At 38.9% G+C, this 13,738-nt stretch overlaps 2 protein-coding genes across 7 annotated transcripts in view; one reads left to right on the top strand and one right to left on the bottom strand.

The window, feature by feature from the left end:
• The window catches only part of COL9A1 (collagen type IX alpha 1 chain), an 87,785-nt gene extending 79,183 nt beyond the window's left edge, over window positions 1-8,602 (top strand). Inside the window, exon 38 of the mRNA XM_042986631.1 lies at window positions 7,767-8,602. Coding sequence (XP_042842565.1) covers window positions 7,767-7,951 — 185 coding nt within the window. The 3' untranslated portion in view covers window positions 7,952-8,602. The remainder of the gene's footprint in view (window positions 1-7,766) is intronic.
• The window catches only part of COL19A1 (collagen type XIX alpha 1 chain), a 394,980-nt gene that overhangs the window by 40,961 nt on the left and 340,281 nt on the right, over window positions 1-13,738 (bottom strand). For 5 of the 6 annotated variants that reach the window (XM_042986625.1, XM_042986628.1, XM_042986630.1 and 2 more), the window contains one exon: window positions 3,050-3,152. The exons of the other annotated variant lie outside the window; for it this stretch is intronic. In XM_042986625.1, the coding sequence (XP_042842559.1) occupies window positions 3,145-3,152 (8 nt within the window). In that variant the 3' untranslated portion in view covers window positions 3,050-3,144. The remainder of the gene's footprint in view (window positions 1-3,049; window positions 3,153-13,738) is intronic. 6 annotated transcript variants of the gene reach the window in all.

Below are 13,738 nucleotides of genomic sequence, written 5' to 3'. Positions count from 1 at the left end.
ACAGCTGTGCTGGCTGAGGTAACAAAGTCACCTCTGTGTGAAGAGCCTGGATTCTCTCACTGGGCGTCTGTTCTCTCTTTGCACACTGGCTACTCTGTCCCCACGGTCCAGGCTGCCACACACTCATCCACTGGGAAATGACTTAGAAGCCCAACCACAGAAGCAGCATAGCAGGGGAAGTCAGTTGGGTTTGAGAGCATGAGTGACCTGGAGCCTCCCAGCAAACTCATAGCTGCTGAGGCACTGGCTAAGGAAGGCCCCCAGTGCTGGACCCTGGAGCTGAGGAGAGGCAGGGTGAGAGGCTGTGCAGAAAAGGGTGGTCCACACTCCTTCGGTGGATTTGGAAAACTTGGTTTAGAGAAATTTAGAAAAAGAAATGCTGATTTTCTAATTCTGACAGAGGCTTCCATATTCAATCATGGCTCTAATTGCAGCCAAAAACATCACTGCTTTCTCATTACCCATTTCGTTGCTCCTGGGAATTGCTTTCTCATTAAAAAAATTTTTTTTAAAATATGAATACATTTGGAGATAGCTCACTGCTTTACTAACCCTGCGATTCATGAGTCTGTCAAGATGCTTTCACAAATTGATAAATTTTCGTGATTGGAAAAGGAAAGAAAATCTGGCTGAAGCTACAGGAGACCAAGAGAAGAAAATTTTAGTGTACGATAAAGTCTATTCATTGATGGATGTTTACAAGAGGAAAGGGAAATGGAATTTTCTGAGTGCTTTCCTCCTTTATCAGTGGCAGCAATAGGTAGTTTAGAGCTGATAAAAATATCATTACAATGTACTTAATTATCTATATATTACAGGATTGCCTCAGTTTCTCCTTCTCCCATTTTGTTGACAAACCACATAACAGTTCTTGGACCAGCAACTTGCACCCTTGGCAAGGTTTTCCTTTATCAGAAATATATTATCATTTCTGGTGACTCTTACTTTCAAAAAACCTGTTGATAAGCCATGTTTTAAGTTTAAAATGGGAAGATTGAGGGAAAACCAGCTCTGTATGTATAGTGTCCCGGGCTGTCATGAGGGGACACGTTTCTGCCCACATGCAGCACCCCACCCAGAGCTGCTGAATCTGACTGCGAGGATTTACATGTGCTCCGGGGCCACTGCTCTACCGGAAAGGGGCTTCCGTGATTTGCTTTTTAGTACATCAGACATTGGTGTGAGGGCAGGTTGGTTAAGGCAGGACAGGCTCACCACTGGCAGCACTGACCGCTGACTGGTCCTCATCTTGTCCTCCTTGTGAAAAAAATTAATTTGTTATAGCTGTTCGTGGGTTTAAAACTTAATATAATTTGTTAAAAAAATTCCGTGGGCTCACTATTTTAAGACTCCTAAACCTGTCCTTTTCCTTTTCCTCTGCCTTTTGCCAGTCCTTGCCCCTTCCTCCTGGTACCATTCTGAAATCTGGTCTTTGTATATGCCTTTGTTACATTTCTGTTAAGAGGATATATGACATTATTTAGTGAAAAATCCGGGTTTCAGATTATTTTTTAAAAGCTGAGGCTACCTTTCAAAAGCATGCAGTTTTCCAAGTGCTCTAGCACACAGGCACGAAGGGTTGATGTTTGCCCCAGTCACTGAGGCACAGTCACTGTGCCCCAGTCACAAAGCTGGCTGCTTTGGTTTTTAGGTCAGCTCACACTCTCTTGTCTACACTATGAATATACTTAGCTAACAATTTCTTGAATCCATTAGTCCCTGAACAAGAGCTTTTAGGGTCATTTTCCCCCTAAAGCTAGTACTTGGAGCTTCTGAGTAGGAGCTCCTGTTTGGAGCTCCACGATTTAGACATCCTGGGTTCAAATCTTGACTCTGTCACTTACTAGTTTTCTGACCTTGGGTGAGTTTGACTCCAAATCATAAATGAAAGTACTGGTTCACAGTAAATTATTGCACTTGTTCACTGTCCGCTGAGAGGCTGGGACCTTTAATTTCCCTGGCAGAGCCTGGAATGTGATTGGGAACGTGGTTTCTAGTCTCTCACAAACATCATAGTAACAGGACTATTACTAGTATGTGGAGGTCTGGAGGAACTTCCAGTAGGACTCTGTGCAGGGACTTGTCTGGAGCCTAAAAGAAAGAGCCTGTAGAACAGGATATCCTGCAACCTTCTTGGTTATCCCTATTGTTGGATTGGGGACTTAAATCCTCCTGAGTGGAAAACGTTCACTTGATCATTCTTCCTGGTGCAAACATATGTGATATATTTGAAAAAACATAACTAACACATTAATTATCTATCAGTAATCAGAATTCCCTTATGCTTTATGGACAGTTTTAGTTCTTTTCTCCTCTCCGTATCTGTTTGGCACTGATTATTACACGGCCCTTTGGGGTTGTAATGGTACACTGCCTGATATGGACCATAGGTCATTATTGTAACCATCATGCTATCATGTTGGCTGTGGTGCTCGGTTCTTTAAAAAGTACCTATAAATCATCCAGTTTGTTTCTCCCAGCCAGAGGTAGGCAGAACAGGTATTTAAGAAGGGTGGGCTCTGGAGCCAAACTGCCCAGGTGTATGCACTGCTCTTTCACTTATTTTTAGTGACTCTGCCTCTTAGCACTTCAGTTCTCTGCTGCATCCCAAGGCTGAGAACCACATCTACCCTATAGAGTTACTTAGGAGGATCTGTGTACATGTTACTACATGTGAAACACAACAGTGCCTGGCATATGGCAAGCATTTTGCAAATTTAGCTGTCATTATTTTGTTACTCCTCTGTTTCTATTTGAGGAAATGCAGACTTACAGAGGTCACCTGCTCTGACAAAGGTCTGTCAGCTAATAAGTCACAGAGGCAAACATTCATACCTTCTATGTCCAGGTTCATGTACTGGACAAAATGATGCACTGGCTGCCTAGTAATGGGATTAGCTTGCCTTTGCCACGCTAGCCATATAACTTCACCATGTTTCATAACCACATAGTGTCTTGATTTCTTTTCTGCCTCTCTCACAGAGCGGTGATTAGAGATCCCTGGGACTTTAGATGCCCCCAACCCCCATGCCCACCTTCAGTTTCTTACCAGAGGCCTTTGTGGTATTGCTTGATTGGGTTGTCTCATTAAGAGTAACTCTCTATGCCTGCTGCCACCAAACTTGCCCACTTGGGACCAATTCCTCAACGCTCTGGGGGTTTTAAGGGAAAATAGTTAATATTAGGTCCTGATCTCTTCTGTGCATTCAAACTCATGAGGGAAAGAAACAAGTTAAATAAGGAATCATATGTATGTGACCACTAGGAATGTGGCTTGTGAGCTGCGATGCTTTCCCTTTTTGGATGAGGAGAGGAGGGTAGAGCTGGCTTCTACCTAGGCACACTAGGTCACACTAGGCAACTGGGCTATTCAGGTTTCTTATGTAAAGCTGCACATAGGTGAGCTTTGCTTGTGAGCGCTGAGTGGAAAAAAAAACCCCCAAAAAACTCCAAACCAAGGGCACACTCGGTTTAGGCTTGTTTAGCAGTAGCCATTTATCCTATTTCCATTACTGCAGCTGTTTTATCTGGCTATGGGGATCTTTTATAAACAAACCATTTTATGCCAATTCCTTAAATATATGCTTTGTCAAACACCACAAATGCAAGCTCAGCGTAAGGTGGATATGTAAGAAAGTCCCTGGAACACACATTTTACATAACCCGTGGATAAGTCACCAAATTAATGCTGAAAATTACTTGCAGGGTTTCCCCACCCCCCATCCCCCTTCCTAAAGGCCTTTATACACAGTCCCTTTCACTTTGCAGCCTGCAGTAGATCCTTCAGAATGTTCCAGCAGGGACTGGCCTCCATCAGTGTAACATGACTACCCTCTAGTGTTCGCACAGAGAATGACATTCATTTTTGAAAATAACGAAATGTTTGGCAGTAACATTTTTATAGGTCCTTGAAATTTCAGAAAACTATGTAATCATTAGCCAGTTAGTGCAGCTAACACACCCATGAGGCAGACTAAGCAGAATGAGAACACTTCAGATCTGTTTTCTGAGGAGCTGAAGGGTAGTTTATAGATATTCGCTAATGTAGCTGCTAGACTTCTTGAATGATTTGGACTGTGACATTGTATCACCCCAAAATTACGCTCCTAAACAACACCAAGAACCTTGGAGAGTAAATAACCCAGCGTCAGGACTCACCAGAAACTGATGATTTGTTATGTGAAGCCTGATTTTTTTCCTCTGGCCAGTTTTACAGGACAAAACCTCAGAAAAAATATCTTTAGTTTCTTTTGATAGTTAGAGCTCCAGAAGAATCAATACTAACTCTTGGTTATGGTGCCGCTTTTACTTCCCGGTTAATGCAGGCTCATTAAACACCAAACCACACACGCAGGCACGCCCGCGCGCACGCGCACTATTATGCATGCACGCACACGCAGCATTAGCGGCTCAATAGGTATGGAAATACTCTTAGATTGAGTAGTGGTTAAGGGCCCTTGCTTCCAGTTCTGACGCCTTCTAGCTGTGTGATGATGGACAGTTATTTAGCCTTAAAAAAAAATTTTTTTAATGTTTATTTTTAAGAGAGAGAGAGAGTGTGAGGGAGGGGCAGAGAGAGAGGGAGACACAGAATGTAGGCTCCAGGCTCTGAGCTGTCAGCACAAAGCCCTAAGTGGGGCTTGAACTCAAGAGCTGTGAGATCGTGACCGGACCTGAGTCGAAGTCCGACTGAGCCACCCAGGCGCCCCATGCCTTCTTAACTCTCACTTCACACAGAGGAAAATGGGATCAGTAACGAGCACAGTTCAGGGCCATGGTAAAGCGGGAGCGTTGTGTAAGTGTTGATGGTGATGATGGTCAGAATGACGAAGATGACATCCAAAGCCTCAAGGGGTAAATTGCTGTATTTGCCCAAGGGAGAATTGGACTGGATGTGCTTTACATAAAATAAATCAAGGATACACAGGATGGCCTTATCAACTCTTTTTCAAAGGATTAGCAGGAATCTGGAATAAATGCAGCAAGTGAAAAAGCCTCTCCTGCGATGTGTAGAAATGGGGAAGTATAATATGAAAATCTAAAAAAAGCTTTCCTTCTGCTTTCTGATATGGTTGAATAGTAGAGAATAAATCCCCTTAAATTTAAGATTTTAGGCAGGAGTCTGGCTCTACAAATGTTAAAAATTTGGATTAGTTGCTAATATTTAGAAATTGAGAGGTGTTTATTAAAAAACTCAGCCTCTAGCTTCCCTTGACAATGATCAGAGGTTCTGCTGGCCCACCTTCCCTTAGGGCAGCTGTTGGCTGGAGCAAACTGCGGGGGCCATTCACAACAGGCCGCAGTCCTCCCTGTTGCCTCCCTAAAACTGATGTGGAATAGCGGTCACCAGTTTTCATTACATTTGTGTTATGTCTTCTCCTAAAGACAGCAGGGTGTTGTTTTTTTGTTTTTGTTTTTTTAGTTTATTTATTTTGAGAGAGAGAGTGTGTGGGAGGGGCAGAGAGAGAGAATCTCAAGCAGGCTCCACACTGACAGCTCAGAGCCCATGCGGGGCTTGAACCCACGAACCATGAGATCATGAACTGAGCAGAAACCAAGAACTGAGCCACCAAGGCGCCCCAGCAGGGTGTTTCTTAATCTAGGACCATTTCTTTACTACCTTAAAGGTCAGCAAACTTTTTTTGTAAAGGGCCAGATTTTTGGGATTTGTGGGCCATGTGGTCTCTGTGGCAGCCCTACAGCTCTGCCCTTGGTAGTGTAAGAGCAGCCAGAGGCAATAGAAAACAGATGACTATGGCTCTGTTCTAACAGGACTGTTTACAAAAACAGGGGTTGGCTCATTTTGGGCGATCCCATGTTTGCCCACCTGATCTGTATTACCTGTTTTGCTCCTCCTGTGGTCTTTTGGTTTGTGACCTCTCCTTTGGGCATTTTCTCCTCTTAATCTTGATTTGATTTTGTTAAGGCCGACCTGGTATGTCTCCATGATAAGGCGTATGAGAATTACCCTTTTTATGCACGTCTGTCTGGCCTTTTAAAGCTCAAAAGAACAATGTTGAGCAGCCACCTGTGTCATGAGACCTGAACAGGCCCTGCTAAAGCCGTATTTATAGGTGCTGTTGATTAGAGAAAAATGTTCTCAGGGGCCTTGTCTTTAGAGGGAAACGTAATCATCTGCTTCATTACAACTGAATATAGTCAAATGGAAGCTTATGGGATAAATTAAGGGAAATTACTTACATCTCTGTTTATCTACAGCCTGGAGATGGATAGAATCAAAGATAATTATTCTCTTAATAATGTTTTGTCCTGGGGCACCTGGATGGCTCAGTTGGTTGAGTGTATGACTATTGATTTCAGGGTTGTAAGTTCGGGCCCTACATTGTTTGTAAAGATTACTTAAAAAAATCTAAAAAAATAAAAATAAAAAGTGTTGTCCTATAATTTTGCTTTGTGTAGATCTAATTGTAAATATCACAGGAAGAATGAGATCTTATATGTAAAATAAGATATCTACCTTCTTTCTAAAAGTATGTGAGATATATGTAATAAGAACACTTAATAAGACCAGATCACTATAATAAGACCAATACAAGACATATATTAATAAGACCACTAAAATAGAAAAAGAGAACTAAAACCACTGAGAAAGAAGGAAACTGCCTTAACCTAAGCAAATGTGTAATTGAACATGCTCACCATCTTGGCTGAATGGCTGAGGTAAGAGGAGCTCTATAGAACTCTATCATCATGGCGTATACAATTTGTCTTACACAGATTTCTTACCACCGCCTTTGTGCTAAGAGTATGAGAGCACTGCTGATGTGATGGGGTGGGTAAACATTCAGCAGAAACTCCCCTCTGTATTGGGTGCCATGCCTCAGAGAACATGCCACACAAGGTGATCAAACAACCTTTGAATGTGACAAAGGGAAAAAATGCTCCTGAGGAACTTAGGCCATGATAAAGTTCATGTAGGGGTTAGCCCCTGATGGGAAAACATCTGGGAACTTTGTAGGTGCCCTGCACATGCTTCTAAAAGACATCAATCAGTGATATCCTCATGAACATAATAATAGCCTCTATGTATCAGATGCTTTCAGGCATTGGAATTTAGTTTTAAGGAAGCATCATCCTATCTTGTAGATGAAGAAACTAAGAGGTTAGTGACTTGCTAATGTCACCCCATTCACAAATGGCAGAGCAAGAACTTAAGGCTATCTTTCTGCCTCTAAATCCTGTTCTAACCCCTGACCTATACTTCTACTCACTGTCTGGAGATTGATCACTTAGTAGGGATGATGCCACTGGAAAAATATAATGTGAGCCACAATGAGAGTTGTGTACATAATTTTAAATCTGCTAGTAGCCACAGTAACAAAGTCATAAGAATCAGGTGAGATTAATTTTCATAATACAGTTTATTTAGCCAATTGTGTCCAAGATATTATCATTGCAAAATATATCATGTCATGTAATAACAATCAACATTATTAATTAAACATATTAAAGTTTTACACTGAGTTTTCAAAGCATCTAGATGCTACCATACTGGGTAGTTCAGCTCTACTGAACTTTGGAAATGTGGGTTAGAGATGCTGAGGTCTCCTTCCTCTTTTAATTTCTAAGAAACCCAAGTTCAGTGAAAGAATTTTAACATGACATCATGTCTTCATCATTTCCAAAAGCACTTATTAAGCTCCTAGGTGCACACTGCTGGCTAGGGGAGGGGGTCCAGTGCCATCTGTTAGTTTGCAGCCATTGGGGCTCTCCTGTTTACATGTGCAATCATTTGTGTGTTTCAGGTGAACCAGGTCCTGCCAGCTATGGGAGGAATGGCCGGGATGGCGAGCGAGGCCCCCCTGGGGTGGCAGGAATTCCTGGTGTACCCGGCCCCCCGGGACCTCCTGGGCCTCCTGGTTTTTGTGAGCCAGCCTCCTGCACCATGCAGGCTGGTCAACGAGCATTTAGCAAAGGGCCTGATCAGTGAAAAGCTTAGTGCTGCGTGGCTGTCTGCATAAACAATGCCTGGCAAAGGGGCTTGGAGGGGAAACACCACCGAAGCTGAGGCAAAAGACAACAATGCATTACCTTCAAAGTTATTACATAAGTCTTATTTGACAGATTTAAAACAATGGTGCTATTCAATAAATCCTTTCTTTTTTCTTGGAGAGGAGACAGCAGAGTCATCGGATACAAAAAAAATCAGAAAACCTAAAACCCTCCCTTTAAATAAATTTATAATCCCATTCCCAGGATCTTGAACTTTAGTGTGCTATATGTATGTGATCTATCATGGGCCACTGTGCCAATAAACAAAAACAACTGTTTGGTTTACCTCAGTTGTAGTAGTTATTTTCATTTTTCATTTAGATGTTGTTCTCAGATTATCATTTCAGCTATACAGAGGATTAGCAGACTAGTTCTGAAGAAACCTCACTGCAGTCAGTAGAATTGGTGCTTAAAATTCCCATCAATGTGTCCTCTTGGGAGCAGCAAGAATGTGCTCTGCCCCATGCAACAATTTCCGTACATCACTTGCTGGTTTTCGTAGGCAGCCTGGATTTTTGTTAAACTGTACTGTATCCCAAACCCATTAATTTTTGAGCTCTTCTATGTGAAAGCAAAGAAGGAATTTTAATATCCTGCCATTCGTAAGTTTTATTGATAAGATTATTTATTTTCAAGGTTTGAGGTAACATCTCTGGTTGTACCAAAAAATAAATATGGTTTCTTAAGCTCTTGCATGTTTTCTTATAATCATGTTCAATGAAAAGAAGTCACTGAACTTATTTAGGTACAATGAAAAATATTAAATTCCTGGTATTTCTATAGGCATGTTTATAATATTAGTGCTTTGTTTCTGTAGAGACATTAAGCCCTTCCTGTTCCCTAGGGGTCATTACCCTGCCACAGTTCTTTGTATGTATGTGTGTAGCATGGGGGAGAGCTTCAAGGACCTTTTTTGAAATTCTAATGAAAGCTATGGGGCCATCATCCCAGAAAAACACACGAGTGCATATGTGCAAATATGTTTGTAGACTATTTCAGAGACTTCATAGACCACTTAAGCACTTGGTTTCTAGGTTAGGAACCACTGCTTTCATTTCAATGGTTTGTTAGCTCCCTCCTATTCATAACTTCACTGCTGCAAAAATGACTTCTGTTCCACCACTTTTCTTAGACATTTTATAATCACAGCTCAGCTAAAGCACCAAATTCTTATCAATAAGATAGGTATTGCCTGACCACTCAAGCACTTTATTACTATATTTACGTGGTCACATTGACTAGCTGTTTTATAGACATTTCTATAAACTATTGATCAGACTTACTATATTAATTTTATGTCACAGTGCATGTGAGTAACTTCTCCCCGGGGCATAGCGCAGTGCTCGAAACAGTCAATATCTTCAGTTAGTTTATGGAATTCAATTTTCTCAAGTCATGGGGGCATAAGCCCTAACAGGATCTTTGATATCAATTTTTCTCACGTGTACTTGTTATATATTCAAAAATATTAGCCCTATTTGTTTGGCCAAATCAATCATTATGTAATCTGTATTTGGATTTATGTTTTATTTAAGATTTATTTATTTATTTAAGTAATTTCTACACCCATCATCAGGCTTGAACTTACAACCCCGAGATCAAGAGTTGCATGCTCCTCCATCTGAACCAGCCAGGCGTTCCCCTCCTGTATTTGGATTTCTTTAAATCTGCTTACAGCACCTAGTTCTGTGCCTTGAGCATGCATTGCTTAAGGAGAATGATTCCAACTTGGCTACATAAATCAGTGCCATTTACACACTGAGAAGGATGTTTTTCCTTCCTGTGGAATAAATAATTTTTGGAAATAGAGATATCTGTTATAATTACTTAAAATCATCTTTATATAAATGGCAAACCTTTTGAGGTACTGCAACATCTAATCAAATAAATGCAAAGAAGTTGCCTTGTCTTTTCACAAAGATTGTTTTATTTTAACCAGAGTGATGTAATTAAATACAACAAAAGAAAAATTAGATAACCAAATAAATATGTTTCTCGGTTCTATAATATTGTATTCATAAGAAAATTTTTAAAAAATAAAATTTCAAAGAGCAGATCATTCAACTGTTTTACAAACTTGATTTATAAAAGGCTGTACAACAAGCTCCACAGATACCACAAGCGATACTGGAAACAACCACTTAACAAATAGATTATGCAAAACTAGCACATTCCAAATGGTGGGAACAATCCATTGTAAATTCAGTTAAGTGAAATAGTTTACAGAAGCAGTAAATACTTGTCTGAGAAATTGCAAAGAAAAGCATCCAGCAAATTCTTTCTATGAAAGTTAGAGTTGATAAATATTTAATTAAGCCAAATAGCTCTCTCTAGCAAAATAGAAATTTCCAAGCCTCTTTGAGATATTTTTAAAAGTTGGGTGAACTGTCACCTAGAGCACTCACCGAGAGAAGAGTCTGTGAATAATTAAGGTTGGTTGCAAACTGGCATGTTACTCAAGGGCAAATGATTTCTGATTTAATTCTAGTCAGTGCTTCTATGGCATTACGATATGATTTTCATCCCCAATACCTGACAGGTTGGTTAAGAACTATGGAAATCACTTTCCAGGTTGACTGAGCACATAAATTCACTGGCATGGTTTGGGATAAGTGACTTCTGAGTAGCAGAAGAATATGAATGAGTAGTCATATGAGTTATGTGATTGATTCGATTATAGGCACTTTATATGTCAATCTGTCTAAACGAATATTGCTATGCTTAAACATCATTAGTAAGATCTGATTTATTTGCCACCTGAAATAAGCTAATATAGATCCCTAGTTTTGAAGATCACCTCTGACTATTATTTGATTTTTTGGCTATGACAGTTTCTGACATATAATATCCCTGAATTTTAAAATAAACCAAAATAGGGAGAAGATCACTAAAAATACATAAAATTATACCAAATACCAAGAGAATTGCTTTTTTTTCTGTTAGTACTGACAAAAAGAGTGAAAATGTACTAATAAGAAAAAATAAGCGAACTAGTGATTTTGCCATTTACAAATTTTGCAATGGACATAAATGGTTTTAAATATCTTTAATAAAGAATATTTGTGCTCAGTAATATAGGTCGAGTCCTTTTGTTTCACTGAGTAAAACAAATGCTTTTCAATTGTGTACTTCATCTTTTTTAGTGAGCTTATGATCTGGGACATGACAGTATTAAATGCATATAATTCAGTAAATATTAAATCAAAATTGGTTATCCATTGTAATGTATGACTATAAATACACATGCTCAAATGCTCTTTAAATGATTAACTAGGGGAAGTGTAACATATTTGTTAGATCCAGACATCAGAAAGAGGACACTGATCATATTTTTAGTCTTAATAAATGGCAACCCATGCTAACTTTCTCCTTAACATGCTTTTACATCTTACTCTTAAGTTTTCTAAAAATAGCTAGAGAGAGAGAGAACAAATGAGGGCAATTGGGTTCAAGAAACTACCTTTCTTTTCAACATTTATTTGAATTTGTCTTTGTCCTCCAGGTTGAAAATGTGTATGTGAAAAGACTTAAGAATATTCCTTAGAGAGCACCGGGTTAATTTATTACGTCATAAGGAGACCTGAAGGCCAGAATAGTTAAGAACTATGTAAATCATTTTCCAGTCTAAGCAAACATAAAAATCCACTGGCATATTTTGATGTGATTAATCTCTGTTAAGGAAACATGCTATGTATTTAACTTATTGCCTATTGCCTTATCACTAATGATGTAAGAGCTTATATTTGTCATAAAAGTTAACTGTGATATTTCTTATCTTGCTCAGACCCCTCTATATCAATGAGTCTTAAGTGATTTTAGTGAGAAGATCACTTTGTGGGACAAAAGCTGCAAAGGACGGATTGCTCTCTGACTTGTTTCTGCTTATTATTCTTATTCGCAATCATTAGACCAGGCTTTTTATGAGCTGCCAGGGAGATGGGTAATAAACTTAATTATTGTGAGCTAAGCACTGATTCTTATGACAAACAAAAGCATAATTTCTACCATGGTATAAACATGAGCCCTGCAATAGTTCAATTACAGGTTCCCTGGACATCTGTGTGGCTCACACTTGGTATGTAAGTGCTTTTTGGGGGCATCCATGTGGTTGAGACCTAGCAGAATGGAGCTGAGGTATGGAGCTTCAGCCACAAGAAGTGGGGAAGAGTAGAAATGATGTTAATAACTGCACCTTAGAATTCCCTGATTTAGGGTCAAATCGTTTATTGCTAAGATAAGCGAAAAGCTCATTACGTATCATGAACATATAGGAATCAAGGCCTCAAAGCATTATATCCAAGTGGGATTTGGAATGAAACTGGTGCCATTCCACTTAACTTGAATATGTCAAATGAAATCTTAAATAGTTGGATGAGGCAAGCTAGAGAACAAAATGGGGAACAAATATACCCTAAATAGTATTTTAAAAATAAATAGTTATAAAATATGCCATAAGACAATCTGAATTTAAATACAATTAATACATTGAAAAATATTTATCCCTAAAATATACTTTAAATAATACAGCAAAATGAAAAATAAAAAAATTGTAAGTTAATTAGCATCTTTACACCCATAAGCTTATTATGGTCAAATGGCACACACCCGTCTGATAAACTTAATTCTCCTTGAACTACCCCATAAGTGTAATGAAATCTCCTACTTTATTAGAATTCACTTTTGACAAATTCATGAAGCAAGTAGCTAACTCCTTGAGTTGTACCATGTATCACTCAGTCTTCTATTATCTGAACATGAAAGTTTTTCCATTTAATTTTCTTAGACTTAGCTTTGGTTTTATAAAACTGACCTATCTATGAGGTAAATTTTTGCTGTTCTGGGTCTGCTTGTCTGAGTGAGTTTTTTTGGTGCTCAACTGGTTCTTCACTCAGTTTAAACTGACCAGTTAGTCTGGCATGATTTTGTCGAGTAAAATGTTTGATTATAGCTCCAGCTACAGCACGCAGTAAAACTGAAGACATCCATGTGTCTTGTTTCCTGAGTCTGTTGGTAATTAAAAAAAAATAATTAATGCTCCCACTGCCAGCCAACTAGTAAATGAATTCAATGGGCTAAGTCACTTAGAAGTACCAAGGCATAAAAGATACAAATTCAATTCTTTTCCTCATTTCCTCCTCTTAGAAGCCTGGGTAGTCTCTGTGAGAGGAAAAGGTATAATAGAGGTAAGGGGAGGGAGTATATCCCTTAACACAAAAGTACTAAAAAAGCACATTGGGAAGCGAGAACAATAAACACTTGTGTGTCTTAAGACGGTGAGCACAGGCAATGTGGAAAAAAAAATTAAGAACAAAAGCAATGAACTAATCTACAAAATATTCTGAGAATTCACTGAAAAAACTTGAGCACATAATTTAACCTAGAAATTCTCAGTCTCAGGGTATTATTACTAGTGTTTAGGAAAATTAAAATGGTAATTTGAAAAATAGCATTCCTTATCTTTTGTAAATAGGGATATATTTCTAGAAAAATATAAACATTATACAACTCTAATTGTTAAATTAAAAAATGTTAAGTACCTTGAGTGATAAGGAGATTCAGACGTTGTGTAAGTTTATAAATGGTCTACTTCTCGTGATAAGCTAAATGCTTTTTACTTCTGTCAAAAGAGAGTATTCTATCTAAAAAGTAGGATGGGTATTTAGGTGTTTTCATGTTAATCACTAAAATATGAGGGTAGAATACAAACTAAAGTTACAAATAGTAA

Source organism: Panthera tigris, chromosome B2 (genome assembly GCF_018350195.1).
Source record: "Panthera tigris isolate Pti1 chromosome B2, P.tigris_Pti1_mat1.1, whole genome shotgun sequence".
Lineage (NCBI taxonomy): Eukaryota > Metazoa > Chordata > Mammalia > Carnivora > Felidae > Panthera > Panthera tigris.
The sequence above is the reverse complement of the archived record's forward strand: the minus strand, read 5'-3'. Positions and strand labels throughout refer to the sequence as shown.